This window comes from Apus apus, chromosome Z, assembly GCF_020740795.1.
Source record: "Apus apus isolate bApuApu2 chromosome Z, bApuApu2.pri.cur, whole genome shotgun sequence".
In the NCBI taxonomy this organism is placed as follows: Eukaryota; Metazoa; Chordata; class Aves; order Apodiformes; family Apodidae; genus Apus; species Apus apus.
The window spans coordinates 29,842,863-29,860,883 of NC_067312.1; the positions used below are offsets into that span (position 1 = coordinate 29,842,863).

The window sequence follows — 18,021 nt, forward strand, 5'->3', positions numbered from 1 at the left end:
CTGAGAAACACAGAGAGGTGTTTGTGGAAATCACTGAGTTATCCTAACTTGACCAGAACCTAGAGAGTACAAACCACAGGAAATAATATCTCTCATAAACTACTACTCAGTACAATGTGGATGTTTTATTCAGTCAGCTCATTGTATAATTTGAATTACTTAGAGAAAGTACCATCTTGACTAGTTAGCAAGTTTATTGAGCTTAAAGAATAAAAGTCTTCCTAGAAAAGAATATAAGGTTAAGTAGAAAAATGCAGCCATTTTGTAACTCTTGTTGTCTTTGGCTCAATGTAATGCCTCAGAGTGGATATTACCAATTCTTGTACAGCCTATTCAGTAAAAGGCTACACAGGAAGAAATTTCAGATATTGATGTATTTGAGTGAATTGGTGGTGCTATTAAAGCTAATGAATGAAAGCATGGGTTCTGCCCAGGATCTTGGTGTAAAAAGAATGTTGGGTTCAAAATCAGTTTTTAAAGAGGGTAAAATTGCTGACCAATAAATGTCACTTGCCATTTTGAGTTTCGTCTAAGCCATGAGGAGGAATTACATAAGCCATATATACATATGTGGCACTTTTGCTTTGCTTTAACAAGAGTAGCTAAAGTACCAATGAGCTGATCTTCTTTAGTCATACTCTGCATATCAAGCATATCCACATTACTGTTTTGTTTAAATAAATGGTGTTTCCTGGACAAATGCAATTAACTGGTATATGAAAAATTGCATGAGTGATGTTCATACAATAAATCGGGCTTTTTCTATTAGGGCTATTTTCTGTTTGTTTATTCACAGACATTTGTAGAAATTTGTATTTGAAAAACTTATAATTGGAAAATGACTAGAAAAATTCAGTGCATTTTTTTTATTGTTGTAAAAGGTCGTAGGAATCTAAGATTGATTATGGAATATTTGCCATATGGAAGTTTACGAGATTATCTGCAGAAACACAAGGAGAGGCTGGACCACAAGAAGCTTTTGCTGTATGCATCTCAGATATGTAAGGTAAGGAAGTTTCAGATGATTAATAGTTTTCAACAATTTTTTGTCTCTGATCTCATTTATCTCAACAGCCATCATAGGGTGTCTCGGTGTATATTTTGCAATGCTTTTGGGTTGCTACTACCACATAAATCTAAAAACAGTATCAGGACATAGTCATTTACTCAAGAACTGGACAAACTTCTGAGTATCTTAATAGAGGATGCTGAGACTAGCTGATCTGCTGAGGTAGAATATACTCCAGTTATTTTTGTTCACTTGTGTAGTTTATATTTAAATAAGAAAAATTAAAAGCCCTTTTCTCCTTTCTGAAGTAAAATACTCACACAGGCAAACTGTTAATAACGAACTATAACTGATTTTTCAGAACTTGATCATTCAACTCTAAAACCATTGTAACAGTTTGTACATTTTAAATAAATTTACTTTAAATTAGGAACAATATTAGCTTGTTTAACAGAAAGAGCAAAGGTACCTGACTTGAAGAAAGCAGATTTCAGCTGCTTCAGAGATCTGCTTGGTGGGATACCATGGAATAAAGCCCTGGAGGGGAGAGGAGCCCAGGAGAGCTGGTCAATATTCAAGGATCCACTCCTCCAAGCCCAGGAGCAATGCAGCCCAACAGAGAGGAAGGCAAATGAGAATTCCAGGAGACCTGCATGGATGAAGAAGGAGCTCCTGGACACAGTTAGATGTAAAAATCAAGTCTACAAAGGGTGGAAGCAAGGACAGGCAGTCTGGGAGGAGTAAAAAGAGGTTGTCCAAGCAGGTAGGGGTCAGGAGAGCAACTGATGTCACCTGCCTGGACTTGTGCAAAGCATTTGTCCCTGTCCCACACGACATCCTGGTCTCTAAATTGGAAAGAGATGCATATGATGGGTGGACCCCTCGGTGTATAAGGAATTGGCTGGATGGTCACACTCAGAAGAGGTGTGGTCAATGGCTCAATGTCCAAGTGGAGACCAGTGTTCAGTGGAGTCCCTCAGGGGTCAGAACTGGGGCTGGGGCTGTTTAACACCTGTGTCTGCAACACAGATGGTGGGATGAAGTGCACCCTCCCAAGTCTGCTGATAACACCAAGCTGTGTGGTTTGGTTGACACTCTGGAGGGAAGGGGTGCCATGCAGAGATACCCTGACAGGCTGGAGAGTTGGGCCCCATATGAAGTTCAGCGAGGCCAAGTACAATGTCGTGGACGTGTGTCAGCAGAAATCCAGGCTGGGCAGAGAATGGATTGAGAGCAGCCCTCCTGTGAAAATGATGGCAAGGGAGTTGATTCTCCCCCTCCACTCTTGTGAGACCACACCTGAAATACTGCCTACAGCTTTGGAGCCCTCAGCACTGGAAAGATATGGACCTGCTGGAGACGGTCCACAGAAGGGCTACGAAGATGTTCTAGGCACTTAAGTACCTTCTACTATGAAGACAGGCTGAGAGAGCTGGGGTTGCTGAGCCTGGAGAAGAGAAGGCTCCTGATAGCAGCCTTGCAGTACCTGAAGGGGGCCTATAGGAAAGCTGAGGAGGAACTTTTTACAAAGGCTCGTAGTGAGGAGGAATGGTTTCAAACAGAAAGAAGGTAGATTTAGGTTAGGTACTAGGAAGAAATTATTTACTGTGAGGGTGGTGAGGCAGTGGAACAAGTTGCCCAGGAAAGTTGTGGCTACCCCATCCCTGCAAGTGTTCAAGACCAGGTGGAATGGGCCTTTGAGCACCCTGGTCTAGTGGGATGGGGGCTTAGAACTAAATGTTTTTTTGAGGTCCCTTCCAACCCAAATGGTTCTATGATTGTTATTTCAATATGACAGCATAAAGAGTGTACAAGAGCCCCAGGCTGTAACAAAACATTTGCTAGTCTCAGTGGTTGGTACTGAACATCCTTCATAAAGTTCTGAAAAAGAGGTAATTACATCATCTTAACTGTGACATCTCGTTTCCTTAGAAAGAGAGATTATGCCTATCTTCATCCTGTTATTATGCTTTAGTTACCAGACAGTTTGGATTTTGTTGTGTGTTTGGTAGTTTGGGGAAAGAAAAAAAAGTAATTGGTGTGGGGTGAGGAGAGAAAAGAGAAAAAATAAAACACACAACCTTACACCTTCAAGGCATCATAGCATTGTTATGTTTTCATCCCCAATACCTGTATCAAAGACATGGAAAGTAGATTACTTAAAAATAATGAGTATTCTTCAGGGTAGCCCATACATGTTACTATGTCTGGTAGGAGTGTCCCACCGCATTTAAAGCAAAAGATTTTCCTTCTGCTGTGTCTGCAGAAAATGACTTATAAGAATGAGGCAGGAGAGTCTGTGGAAGAGCTGAGATCTTCCCCAGGTATTCAGACTTTCAAATGGTGAACAGAGCTTGATACTTCCTTGCTTGAAATTAGACTGACTCAGTAAACCTTTTAGATACTGAAGCTGGGCCATGAACAGAAGAATGCTTCATTTATCTTTAGCAGCTGAATCTTATTTATTTGTGTGCTTCACTTAAGCAAGGCTCTGTGGGTGTTCTTCAGTAAAACCTCCTTGATGGGCAAACAATGAGGTTGGAAAACAGAAAATGTTCACAAGCCTGTAGCAAGTGTCAGTCTTTTCACAGAGTAAAAGGATTGAACATGTGACCACACACTTGACAAAGGTTAAAAAGCCCTCTGATCTTTGTTTCCAAACCAAGAATTCATTCTGCAGTATCAGGCATAGGAATTATCTCTATTTTTTCTGCAGCAGGATATCTGTTACTGTTGCAGGTAAGTCAGCAGTCTTCCTTCAAGCAGAGAGCTGGGAGAGTTTAATGCTCAGCACCACCTAAGAGGATGATGGTCACAGTGAATCTTTCATAGAGGAAAGATGCAACAGGAATTTTTGAATGTGCAAGGGTTGTAGCCACTGACCTGTATTATTCTGTGGCCATCTCAGCCTACTACCTGAATGGTCATAAGGGTGCCTGCCCTGTTCACTGTCATAAGAAGCTGTGAGGCTTGCATATCTGTCTTGAGGCCTTATCCAAAGCCTGAGAGAACAATAGTGGCAACATATCTCAGGAGCCTGGTTTCTCAGAAGAAATATCTGATAGGGGAGGAGTGAAATGCGGTTTTTGGCAGTGGAAGTAAGGCAGGTAAGTTTGGGAAGGGAATTGTATTCAGAAGGTACAAAGAAAAAGGGGGTTTTTGTGCGTACATACACCTACATAAATGAAACACTGAGGTATTTCGGGTCTTCAGGATGGTGATGAAAAATCAAAATAGGGATTCAGTTACTGCTTCCTAAGTACCAAACACCAGTCAAGAGGAAAGGAGCTAGGATATGCAGATACGTAAGTGGGAAAACATCCTGCTTTCCTGTGACAAAACATGGGCACACACAGTATCAGAACACAGGAAGACCACACATAGGACTTTTTCTTAAAGAAGTGTATTTTCTTCGCTTTTAAGGGAAGCAAAGTCTAGCAATTAGAGTGTATAGATCTTGCTTTGCACTGTTGTTGCTATGCAACCTGCAAAGCAGAAGTTATATTGATCACTTCAAGATTTCACTCTAATCTGCAGCATTACTTGAAAACAATTAAAAACACAGTGAGTGCCTAATATGACAAAAATGGAATCTGAATGCTTTTCCTTCTTCTTTTAGCTGATCACAATTTCCGATTTTCCTTATCTGTTTCTGCTTCTCTTACAATGTTTGCTCTTTCAGCATCTCACATCTCTCTGCAGTGTGTTTCTGTCACTCTGTTATTTTGGGGTTTTTGATTGAAAAAATCCTTCTCCCTGTGCTTTACTGCTCTTCTCTCAAATGTGTGAGAGAGAAATTAAGGCATGCCCATGACTGAGGGTTAACATGAGTGTTTTTGCTTGTTTGCTGTGTTTTGGTTCCTTGCTGCTGTACTGGGAAAGGTTTCCTGACCTCAAGGATATTTTTCTGTGCATACCTCATACTGTGAAAAGCAGCATTTTCAGAGGTGACATTTGGTAGTAGCAATGTTTCTGGAGATGCATCTTAGTGAAGCTGTCATCTGGTGCAGCTTGTGCTATTTGTACAGCTTATCAGGTAGGACTCTCTGTTCAGCTTTAAAGAATCCTTGACAGTAGAATGGCAAACAAGGAAGTTTGTATCTGATGTTTGGGATGGGCTTGTTTGCTCCTTTGGCCGTACCTTATATTGGTGCTGGCTGATAGGAGAAGAGGTTAATTTATTTTTCATCTCTGAATGTTTAATCTGCTTTGTAAGTCCTTGCTGGAGAGCCCAACTTTAATCATAGACATATTTGAAATTACATCATTAAACTCAACTCCATCATTAGAGCAGTGCCACAGAATTATGATTACTACTTAGAATTTGTATGATTTCAGATTGACCTCTCTTAGCTTAGAAAATTCCTATTCTAATAGAAAAATTACTATCCTCAGAGAAACTGGAGGACTGTTTTCAGTATGGTTTGTAGTAGTAATAAAAATTCATAGCATTTCAACAGAAACCCAGGAATCTCACTATGAAAAAGGTAGGTTTGATGGTTTTCAGGATAGCAGTGGATCAGCGGGTAGTGAAGTTAGGGCGTTTTTGAGCGGTTTTGGAATCGTGTGAACAGCGATGCCACCTGGCGGTGCTAGCAGGTAACAAGAGTCTGAGAGGAGGGGTAGACGAGTCAAACTGTTTCTGAGGTTTCTCCCTGAAAAAATAAAAAACGATAAATATTTTTGCATTAAGACTACAGCCTTGATTTTTAAAACTTGAGTTCAACAATGCTCTTAACATAATTTATTTTCGGTTGTGTTGAAGGAGTGAGATGCTTCCTTGTGAAACACTGAAACTGACAGCTTGCTTTGTGTTTCCTCTCATGTATGAGTCAGGTATCTCTTGACATTGTGCAGTGTCAACTTCTGTCCACCATTTTTTGCTGTGTAAGCAACACCACCTTTTTTAATAATGTCACTGGCTTCTTCCACATTTCATTGTTTGCAAAAAGAGTTACATGCACTGATAAGAAGTGATCAACAGCAGCAGCAAAAGACAACGTGGCTTTAGACCAACATTTTGTTATGGCAACCCATGGCAGTATAACTATGTTGGTGAATAATGGTCCACACAGAAAAGAAACAAGACACACAGGTGGAAATACATTCAGAAAATAGCTATCAAATTCAATGAATCAAAATATACATTTTCATAAGTAATCAGGGAAGCAGATGTACCAAAAAAGATTAATTGAAATAAGTAAATAGGATCATCTTCTCATTTGCCCTGTATTGTACAGCTTCGCCCAAATTTTGTGTTCTTTTTGTCTATCACCAGCAAAGTCCATTTGGCCACAGAAAGAAGCTGTACTAGCTATCCAGCTACATAATAAAAAATCCTTGGCTGTCAGAGTTGCTCAGTCTATCTCCCTCCAGTTCAGGGAAGTCACATCCCTTGGAAAAAGTGACTCATCAGAGAAAATGAATGCTCAAGGACACCAGTTTTGGTTACAATCTGTTTGGTTTTAACTTTGCAATTAATTCATCCCTGTAGGGAAAGTGCAGCTACTTCATGGTAACAGTAACTCTTTTTCTGTTGTGTTTGTGAACTTTTCACTTAGGGCATGGAGTATCTGGGTACCAAAAGGTATGTTCACCGAGATTTAGCAACCAGAAATATCTTAGTGGAGAATGAGAACAGAGTTAAAATTGGAGACTTTGGATTGACAAAAGTGTTGCCGCAAGACAAGGAATACTACAAAGTAAAAGAACCTGGTGAAAGCCCTATATTTTGGTAAGTCGTCTTTTGGTAAATGAAAATATGTCAAGTTTTCCATTTTTTGCAATTTCAGCCAATTGTTTTGGATATTGTGGAATTCTTTTAAGTGTAAGTTCAAAGTCAGTTGCCCAGCATGGTGGAAATCAGGTACATGATATTTGACTTTGCAGAAGAGTATGCAATTGTTAGACTTGACTTTTAAGTATATTTTAAAAACAAACAAACAAAAAAACCCAAACAAAAAAACAAACCTAAATATTACTGAATTATTTAAATGAAATAGTATGCAACAGGAAAGATATTCAAAGATATGAGAGATCTTAAAAGGGCCAGTTCCCCAGGGTGCCTTCAAAGTCCTGAACCTTTCAGTTCCCTGAACACTGGTTGCTCATACCTTCAAGCTGAGATCTCTTGGATAGACTTTCTGACCAAGTGGAATTAAATCCCATAGACTGTAGGATTTATGGGATAATGTCCTGGTTTGACTGTTGGGGTAAATGTCTGTATTTGGGCATTGAGCTTCCAGAGAAGATCTAAGGTACTCCAAAATACAGTAATACTCCAATGAGCTGCACTTAATGTGAAATGAGAAGGAACACTGTGTGACTGAAGGAGTATGAAATGAAAATTGATGGACTGTATTCAGGATACAAAAGACGTGCTTCAGTTCTGTTCTATAAATATGTAGAAATACCTTGACTAGATAGAATAACCGGCATAAAAACTATTTTATGTCATGCTAGCAAAAGAAAATGCAATTGCATACATGTGATTTTAGTTTATATTTTAATCTGACTTAGGCACTGTAAAAATGTAATACTTAAAGGCTAAGTAATACAAAGTGGCATCTTAGTAGATATTATTGGAAGCTGTAGAATTTAAGTCCAGAATTACCTGGGACACAGTTCATGGCTTATTGAAAATGATGGAAGGATGCTTACTGGCTATAATTCTTTCTTTCCACATCAAAATGTTGTTTACTTGCATTACAGATAAGAAAAATATCTACAAATTTGTTGAGGAAAAAAAACAACAAACTTGGATATAGTTATGAATAACTGTGTTTGTTTAAAGTGGTTTGTGTTTTCAATGCCAATTAATGATTATAAAATAGTTACTACTAAAGGTAGCAGAAAAAAATGAGAGTGCTAATGCCTATGAAAAACAACACTTATTAATGAAAAAGAATCACTCTTATTATAAGAAATATCTTAAAACCCAAAAAGACACATGCTACACAGAACAATATTCCTTTTACCATCTGTTGCAGGTATGCTCCAGAATCTCTGACAGAAAGCAAATTTTCTGTCGCCTCAGATGTGTGGAGTTTTGGTGTGGTCTTGTATGAACTCTTCACATACATTGACAAGAGCAAAAGCCCACCAGCTGTAAGTATATAGTTAAACATTCTCAGAGGTTTTTTGTTCATACAAATTTTTTAAAACATATAATTGTTCCTCTGCCTAAATAGGTTGTTCTTTACTGATCCTTTTCTGGAGATACCTTAGGGTTTGTGAGGCAGCATCCAATCAGAGGCAACATACTAAAAGGTATTGGTATCACACTGTAAGAAGGAAAGAAGATCTGAAAATTACCTGATAGCTTGTGCAGATTTTATCCATCCTGTAACTCCTAACTGAAACATATTTTTTAATCTCTCATTATAGATTATTCCTTATTATCCTTCATGGAGACTAATCCTAGCTGCAGCTGTTTCATTGCAGTATAACATGTATTTTTAATGCCATTCCAAGTCAAAGACTAAGCCAAACAAATACGTTAACATTAAGTTCATTTAAAGATAGTTTTAAGTTCATTCATAACGTAACTTAAAAGTTATTTTGTAATGTTGCCAGAAGCCAAGTTACTAAGTTATTTGAGTTCAAGAAAGAGTGGTAAGTGGCTTTTTTGCAGACTGTTGACAAACACCTTTGAAGACAAATTTACAGTGGATGGAGAAGAATACAACTTGTATACTGAATAACTATTCTCCAATTGGAAATGAGATTCACAATCTAAATTATACCTAGCAGTCCTCTGTAGACATAACAGAGGATAGTTGAGCCTTACATGTGACTGGAGCTATTCTCACCCTTGGCCAAGGTAGTCCTGGCTAATATAGTTTGCAGAGCTGAACAGTGATGATAGGCAAAAAGATACTTGGAAGATCTCTGCACTAACTTCAGTGGGCTTCTCCTCCTTTACTTACTTCTTAGGGAAGTCTGCTGCCTCCCTGGGGCCCAGGTTAAGGATGTGGCAAGAGAACTTCCTAATATGGTATGGCCCTCCAGTTATTATCCATTAGTGATCTTTCAAGTAGGCAGCGAGGAGGTTGCAACAAGGAGTCTGAGGACAATCAAGGAAGAATTCAGGGCCTTGGATTGACTGCCTAAGGGTAAAGGATCAAGAGCCTAGGTGGTGGTCTCCTCTATCCCTCCAGCTGCAGGGAATGATGAGGGAAGAAATGGGAGGACCCGTCAGATCAGTACCTTCCTCTGAGAGTGGTGTCACCAGCAGGACTTTGAGTTTTTTGATCATGGTTCAGTTTACATGACACCAGGCCTGCTAGCAACAGATGGGGTACACTTGTCTTAAAGGGGGAAGAGGAGTCTTGCACGAGAGTTAGCAGGGATCATCAAAAGAGCTTTCAACTAGTTTTGAAGGGGGAAGGGAATAGAACTGGGTGTGTGAGAGATAAGCCTGGGGGAGGTGTGCCAGTGTTTGTAGGATAGCATGCTAACAAGAACCCAGTGACAATCCACACAAGCCTTTGAGCAGCCAAGCTGGTCCTGCTTGGGGAAGGCAGAGGAAGGTGACCTGTCTTGATTAACAATGTTCTTCCATGGTGGTGGTTCAGGAACACCAGCAACAGCACAGGGAGCAGGAGAGGGCTTGCTGAGGAGCCGTTTTATACTGAGCACCACAGGCAGCAGCACTGTGATTGGTCCATGTGGGTCACCCAACCCACGCTCTCCTCCTTATGAGCCTCAGCTGCTCCCCCCACTGTCACTGCCGCAGCCTGGCAGCTGCTGGGAGGTCGTGAGCACCCTTAGGTCAGTACAGCTGTGGGCAGTTTTCATCCTGGTCCTCTCAAACCAGGACAGAATGGTCAGTCAGGAATGTGGGGTGGCACACCAAGATTTGAGGGGCAGGGTGGTAGCCAGGGCTCTCAGCCTGTTATTGTGAAACGTACAGGGTACACTGCAGCACATCTGAAGTCCTATGGAGATGATCCAGGGGCTTCTGAGGTAATAGGAGTCAGGGAAACATCAGTTAAATACCTCAAAGGAATTCCAGCCACAGCAGCCAGTAAGTCGTCTTCATTGGAGGCCCAGTTTAAATGTCTCTGTGCAAACACACACACCAAGGGAAATAAACAAGAGGAGTTAGATATGTGCATGTGCCTGCAGGGCTATGATCTTATTGGCATGACAGAGACCCCAGAGTGGTGGGATAGCTCCTGTGTGTGTTGGAATGGAAGGATACAGGCTCTTCAGGATGGACAGGAAGGGCACATTAGGAAGGGCTGTCATCTTCTAAGTCAATGACCAGCCAGAGTGCTTGAAGCCCCACCTGAGGATGGATAAGGAGCTGAGGGAGAGTTATGAGTCAAGGTTAAAGAACGGGTAGTGGACATGGTATCTGGGGTCTGCTATAGGCCACCTGACCAGGAAGACAGAGCAGATGAGGCCCTTTATAGACAGACAGGAGTAGCCTCAATTAATAAGCCCTGGTCCTCATGGAGGACTTCAGCCACCCCAATATCTTGTTGGAGGGACAACACATCAGGGCATAAGCAATCCAGGAGGTCCCCAGAATTCATGGAAGATAATTTCCTTCTGCAAGTGATAGAGGAGCCAACAAGGAGAGGTGCTGTGCTGGACAATGTTCTCACCAACAAGGAGGGGCTGGTGAATAACTTGAAGCTCAAGGGCAGCCTTGGCTGCAGTGACCATGAAACGGTGAAGTTCAGGATCTTAGGGCAGCGAGGAAAGCCCACAGCAAGCTTGATAAATGGGACTTCAGGAGAGCTGACTTTGGCCTCTTCAGGGACATGTTTGGTAGAGTACCATGGGATAAAGCCTTGGGGGGAATCAGGAAAACTGTATAATACTCAATGATGACCTTCTGCAAGGTCAGTAGCCATTGTTGCAGCCCAACAAAGAGGAGATCAGGCAAAAATGCCTGGAGGCCTGCATGGATGAACAAGAAGTTACTGGACAAGCTCAAACACAAAAAGGAAGCCTAAAGAGAGTGGAAGCAAGGACAAGCAGTCTGGGAGGAGTACAAAAAGGTTGTCCAAGCAGCCAGGGATCAGGTTAGGAATGCTGAAGCCCTAATAGAAATAAGTCTGGCCAGGGACACCAAGGGTATCAAGAAAAGGTTCTACAGGTATGTCACTGTCATGGACCCTCTCCAGAAGGAAACAGGAGACGTGGTTACCTGGGATATGGGGAAGGCTGAGGTACTCAATGAATGTTTTTTCCTCAGTCTTCACCAGCAAAGGCTCTAGCCACACCAACCAAGTCACAGAAGACAAAGGCAGAGACTGGAAGAATAAAGACCCACCCATAGTAGGGGTAGGCCAGGCTAGAGACCATCTAAGGAACCTGAAGGTACACAAGTCCGTGGGACCTGATGACATACATCTGCAGGTCCTGATGGAACTGGCAGATGAAATTGCTAAGCTGCTGTCCATTATATTGGAGAATTTGTGGCAGTCTGGTGGAGTCCCCAGTGAAACATCACCCCCATTTTTTAAAAAGGGAAGAAAGGAAGACCTGGGGAACTACAGGCCAGTCAGTCTCACCTTTCTGCCTAGCAAGATCATGTAGCAAATCCTCCTGGAAGCTATGCTAAGCCACATGGAAAATGAGGAGATGGTTGGTGGCAACCAGCATGGCTTCATCAAGGGCAAATCCTGTATGACAAAGGTGGTGGCCTTTTACAATGAGGTCGCAGGACTGATGGACTAGAGGAGGGCAACTGGTGTAATCTACCAGGACTTGTGCAAAGCATTTAACCCTGTCCCACACGACATCCTGGTCTCTAAATTGGAAAGAGATGCATATGATGGGTGGACCCCTCGGTGTATAAGGAATTGGCTGGATGGTCACACTCAGAAGAGGTGTGGTCAATGGCTCAATGTCCAAGTGGAGACCAGTGTTCAGTGGAGTCCCTCAGGGGTCAGAACTGGGGCTGGGGCTGTTTAACACCTGTGTCTGCAACACAGATGGTGGGATGAAGTGCACCCTCCCAAGTCTGCTGATAACACCAAGCTGTGTGGTTTGGTTGACACTCTGGAGGGAAGGGGTGCCATGCAGAGATACCCTGACAGGCTGGAGAGGTGGGCCCCATATGAAGTTCAACGAGGCCAAGTGCGATGTTGTGGACGTGTGTCAGGGCAATCCCAAGCACAAACACAGGTTGAGTGGAGCATAGATTGAGAGCAACCCTGAGTACAAGGACTTGGGGTGTTGGTTGATGAGAAGCTCCACATGAGCCAGCCATGTGCACTTGCAGCCCAGGAAGCCAACCATATCCTGAGCTGCATCAAAAGAAGCATGGCCAGCAGGTCAAGGGAGGTGATTCTGCCCCTCTACTTGGCTCTCATGAGACTCCACCTGGAGTACTGTGTTCTGGAGCCCCGCCCCCCCAGGAAGGATGTAGATGTGCTGAAGCAAACCCAGAGGAGGGCCACAAAATTATCAGAGGGCTGGAGCACCTCTCCTGTGAACACAGGCTGAAGGAGTTGGTGTTGTTCAGCCTGGAGAAGAGAAGGATCCAAGGTGACCTTATAGTGACCTGCCATACCTGAAGGGCCTACAGGAAAGCTGGGGAAGGACTTTTTACAAGGGCTTGTAGTAGAGGACAAGATGTAATGGCTTTAAACTAAAAGAGGGTAGATCTGGATTATATATTAGCAAGAAATGCTTTCATGTAAGGGTGGAGAGACTGGAGCAGGTTACCCAGAGAATTTGTGGGTCCCCTATCCCAACCCTGGAAGTGTTCAAAAACAGGTTGGATGGGGCCTTGAGCAACCTGATCTAGTGGGAGGTGTCCCTGCCCATGCAGGGGGGTTGGATCTAGATGATCGTTAAGGACCCTTTCAATCAAACTATTTTATGATATTTTCTGTTTTCTTTATTTTAATGGGATTTTTCAAAGCCTCGTGATCTTGTTCTAATGTTTCAGGGGGCTTTTTAGAATTATCTGTGATACTTACCCTTTTAAAACTAATTATCAGATGACGATCAACATTTTTAAGATTTTTCACTAGTTGCTTTAAGTTGTGTTTGTTTCATCCTATTTTGTTCCACACACACAGGAAGATCTGTATTTATTGCTGTATTCTCTGGACTTGTCATTTATAATTTTACCATGGCTGTATACTGTTCTTTTTAGTATTATTCTTGTTTATTATTCCTGTAAATAACCTCCCTTGGTAATATTGCAGCATCTTTTTTCCTGTAGAAATTATTCACGATAGTGGCCTTCTGTTTCAGGAATTCATGCGCATGATTGGCAATGATAAACAAGGGCAGATGATCGTGTTTCACTTGATAGAGCTTTTGAAGAATAATGGACGACTACCAAGACCAGATGGATGCCCTGATGAGGTGGAGTATGGTCTTAGTATGTTGCTGTAGTCTGAAAGGTGCTCAGTCAGGGTGAGCACCTGGTAAATGCAAGCCTTACATTTCATTCTGCTTAGAGTGCTTGCACAGGCAGAATGGCTGTGCCCTTGTTTTATCAGCTACATGATGAGTATAATCCCATTTTTAATTATTTAAATTGCATTCCCAATGGAGCCTAGAGTGTAATCTTTCAAGTACATGAATTAGGACTATTATGACTGGCAGCTGTAGAGGGGCACTCAGGGTTCTGTTTCAAGAATATACATTTATTAAGGCAATGAGATTAGCATACAGATCTCGTTCCATGGAAATCCCTTATAGAGATTCTTGCTTAAAGCTGTGTACATGGGTTCTTTTGAAGTCTATAACAGTTAGCAGAAGTATCTTAAATACCTATGTAAGATTTTTCACATTTAATTCTGAGATTTAAATAGTTCCTTATCTTGATTATTTTCCTCCTCTTGCTCTTCCCCCCTCAAGCATAGGAATACCCATGTTTGTCATGTGTATTATTCACTGTCAAGCATTCTCAGCCAAGAGCTGCCTGCAGACTGTAGGTACAATTAAGTTTATGAGTGAGATTTTTTAAGTTCAGGGCCTTCGGATTTGTATTCATACTCTTCATAGATACTAAAGTCTATGTGTTTGTAAAGCCATCCTCAGAGCTCACAAATTAATTCAGTGTTTTGTTGGTTGTTTTGTTTTGCTAATACAAATGTTGTTTTAAAATATTTTCATACTGCTTCTAAGTCTTGTAGTTCTGTATTCTTCAGAGCAGGGTGCCCTTCATCTTGACTCAAACTGGTAGGGCTTGAGTAGGTGAATCAGTGGGGAAAGAATACAAGTAAAATAGTTACGCTTTTAAACATATATAACTTCCAGCTTAGATCATATTGGTGCATCCCTTGGCATTCAACAGTTGGCAATAAGTTGAGGAATTATCCATTCAAAACTGGAGACAGAGGAGACATGAGGGTCAAGCAGTCTAGCAAGGAAGAGAAAGAATGGTAAGGGTGGGGCAGGGAAACTATGGAGGAAGAAGGAATAGTCTGCAGAGAATCAAAAGAGAAGTCCCTGAAGTAACCTTTCTTGCATTATATATATGAATATAGCAATCATTGAAATTGCAAAGGTTTGCCAAAAGCCAAAAACGTAGATAACCTGAATGTCATATGTGTAAGATAAGACACAATCTGTTTTACTGAAACTGTATGCAAAATAATTGCAAAGGTTTCAATGTCTGACATTTTTTCAGATAACCAAAACAACACGGAAAGGTCTCTCTCTTGTCAGAAACTGTGTTCTTCTTTTCTTCTTGAAAGGGCAGTCATCACAGATATTAAATCTTCCAGATGTCTGTAGCCTACAAGCTGCTTGAGTCTTGGGTTTAAAGCGGCTTGGTCAATGCAGGAGTTTCAGATTTGCTGAAAAATAAAGAACTTACAGTACTTTATTTCCTGGGAGCTATGCAGGTTGTTCTTAAACAATATGTAAAATTTGTTGTAAGTATGAGAAAATGGTAATAATGATCTGGGTTAAATGAGTGAGATGAGTACAGGTGAGAAGCTCAGCAAGTTGTTTTGTGACCAGGTATCAAGTACACATTTGGGAAAAGAGAAAACTGTTGCCAAATGCCTATTTTAATGAAATCTCTTCCAAAAATAATTTAAATCTACTTCTGCTAGAAGTGGGTCCAGTTTGTACAGTAACATTTCTGCCTTTTTTCTGATTATTTGTGAAGAATAATTTAGAATGTAATATATGAATGTGAAGAAGTGTATGTTACCGTTGCAGGAGAAGCTGAATTTAGAACTGCTGTCTCTGTAAATCTGATTTTTGGTCAGACTTGTAAAGCATTTTTCATTTAAAACATTTTGAACTTTCAAAAAAATCAGAGCAAGCAAGAAGATAAAAACTTTGCAAAATAGCATGAGTCTATTAAAAGTTTCAAAAACTAACCAAGTCAATTTCCATACTCCATTTTTTTAAAGTCTCATTTTACAATAAGGACTTTTGCAGAGCTAACTATCCTCACTTCTTGCTGTCAAAAAGGTCAAGCAGATAAACTGATTGGTATAGCAAGGCTTCCGGCACACTGCTGTGCCGCTGTTGCTTGGAAGCATAAAACTAGGATGTATGTTCTTTGGACCAGTTCAAAGTAACTATTAGTAGCTTCTCTATACCTAATACCAATTATCTATGTTTCTTCTCCAGATCTATGCCATCATGAAAGAATGCTGGAACAATAATGTTTCCCAACGCCCCGCCTTTAGGGATCTTGCTCAGCGAGTGGATCACATAAGGGACAACATGGGTGGATGAGAAAAGTGTCCCTCCTTCAGAGAATGTGTTGCAATGCAGAGCAAAACGTACTTGGTCTGTTTTGTATAATTGACATGTACACATGTGCATCTTACCTTTGCTGGAAGTAAAATCTGTTGTGGCAAATATCCTATCTCAATCTGCATACTGAGGTGTATCCTACTGGTTTTTTTTTTGTCAGGATATATTTGTTACTATGAGAACATACTGAAATTTTAAATAGGGAGAGAAATTATTTTTCTAAACAAAATAACCTAATATATGGTCAGTCTACAGCACCATTATTTGCCTTACTTGGCAATGCAAAAAAAAGTTGACTTAAAATGTGGTAAAACATGGTGAGATGAAGAGATGAAAAGACAGTGTATTTCCTTCTTGAAATGGAGATGCTCAGGAAAGACTTCCAGTCTTTTCTGACTAGGCATATAGTGGCCTGTTTTGTGTGTTGCACAAGGGCTTGTGTTTGTTAGTACAGTTTTATAATTTTTTTCATTGTTGATGCAGAAATGGCTTCTCTCTATAACAAAATAGAAGTGGTTGTGTAACCCAAAAACTTTAAATGTGCCTATCTGAATCAGTTATCAGCTAGCAATATATGCAAAGAGATACAATGGGCTGTGTGACGTACTGTAAGTATTTTGAGGGAAAGGGAGCAAATTGTTAATTTGGAGAGCCAGAAAACCTACTCATCCAGGTTAAAATTTAATTTAAAATTAAAAAGCAAACATGTTATCCAGTTTTCCTCACTCTTCTTTTCCACTTTTGAGCAAGTATTAGATTCCCTTTACATAATTGAAGGTACAGTGATAACAAGTAGAAATTAATCCATTTTATACAAGGCAGTGTCTTCAGTTTTTTTCTGAACATGAAAAAGCTAAACATACTGCTTTTGTACACTGCTCTTTTGTTCTTTCCATCTTTGTAATTTTCATGCAGTCATAGAAGTTTTTTTAAGCAGAATTAAAAATCTAGAAAATGCCCTCCATTTCACAGTTCCTCACTTTGCTGTCAAGATGATGACCTTGTACTTTCCTTTCCATACACAAAAAAAAGAATGCATGTGGCCCAACATTGGATGCTGCCAGTGACAAGCACATCAACTCTATTTTGTAATGAAGTGGCCCAAGTTGCCTTCAGTTTACCTCTGTGGTAACACCCAAAGTAAGTCTACTTGCAAGAAGGAATTACAAGTGCAATTGCTCCATACTCAGCAGGGGGAAAGAACATTCATTATCCCAGCTACTGAGAACTGGAAGGAGATCAGAGCTACCTGAGCAGATTACATATGCTGTATAATTTGGCTTTTTAAATAAGTCTAACAAAAATTGATGGACAAGACAACTCTTCGGTTTTGCCTGCAGGCATAAAACTTGGGGATAATCTCATATCTGAAAGCAGTAAAGTTGTAGATTTTTTATTTTTAGTTCAAGTAATTTTATTTTTTTTTTTTTTTTACTTAAGCATTATTGTTTGCAAAGTACTTTGCTTGTTTTTCTTGGACTTTTGCTGTGAAAGTTCAATTAAGGGGATATACAATTTAGCAAACTGACCTGTCATCCAGGCTTGTATTTAAAATGAAGTGTTTGTTTTTAAAATTTGTGGCAGTGAGTTGGTGAAATAGAGGAGTTACTTGCACTGTAGGGCCTCCTCAAGATTTGTGGTTAACTAAATCCATCTTATAGAAGTTTTAAGTACCTCAACTTAAAAAAAAATATTAAAATTCTTATGTAGTGTAACACAGTGCCAGTATATCAATGTTTTGTACCACTATGAATGTTTCTGTCCCGCCAGTCACTCGTTCAATATTATGATCTTTATAATATGGGAGGTTGCTAAATAGGGAGGGCAGCATCAGCCCTCTTTCTGCCCATTGCATTTAATAATATTTCTATTGGTTTTCTTGCCATTAAGCATTTGCTTTATAATTTTTAGAACTTGTGAAATTTTAATTTTACAATCAGTTTTTAAGCTGCAAAGAACTTCAAAGTGCTTGGTTCAATTAACATGTGTTTTCTCCATTTCTATACATTGCTTTGAAGATTTTGTGCAAAAGTTGTCTTTGCATTTGTAGTCTCCGTTGTATGTATGTATTTTTTGTAACAAAAGAAGATAAAGCTTTAAAGCATTGAAACAGCATTTTAGCTGGTATAATATATGCAGGAATTATGTAAAATTCTCAGTGTATGACACTTAGTAGGTAAGTTGTTTCCAATCTATGGTAGACTAAATATAATTTATGTAAAAATCTCAGGGAAGTTTGTGTAATGCAATTAAGAGATCTTCCAGTCTGCTATTTTTTCAAGTGAATAAAGTCTTTTTCTTGTTCTACTACA

The 18,021-nt window shown here is 40.2% G+C and overlaps 1 protein-coding gene across 13 annotated transcripts in view; it reads left to right on the forward strand.

Annotated features, from left to right (window-relative positions):
- The window catches only part of JAK2 (Janus kinase 2), a 92,685-nt gene extending 74,664 nt beyond the window's left edge, over positions 1-18,021 (forward strand). For 12 of the 13 annotated variants that reach the window (XM_051642138.1, XM_051642134.1, XM_051642142.1 and 9 more), the window contains 5 exons: positions 882-1,006; positions 6,571-6,743; positions 7,999-8,116; positions 13,235-13,348; positions 15,581-18,021. In XM_051642138.1, the coding sequence (XP_051498098.1) occupies positions 882-1,006; positions 6,571-6,743; positions 7,999-8,116; positions 13,235-13,348; positions 15,581-15,688 (638 nt within the window). In that variant the 3' untranslated portion in view covers positions 15,689-18,021. Of the gene's footprint in view, positions 1-881; positions 1,007-6,570; positions 6,744-7,998; positions 8,117-8,199; positions 8,279-13,234; positions 13,349-15,580 lie in introns of those variants that run through there. The other variant, XR_007891780.1, reaches the window with a different exon arrangement.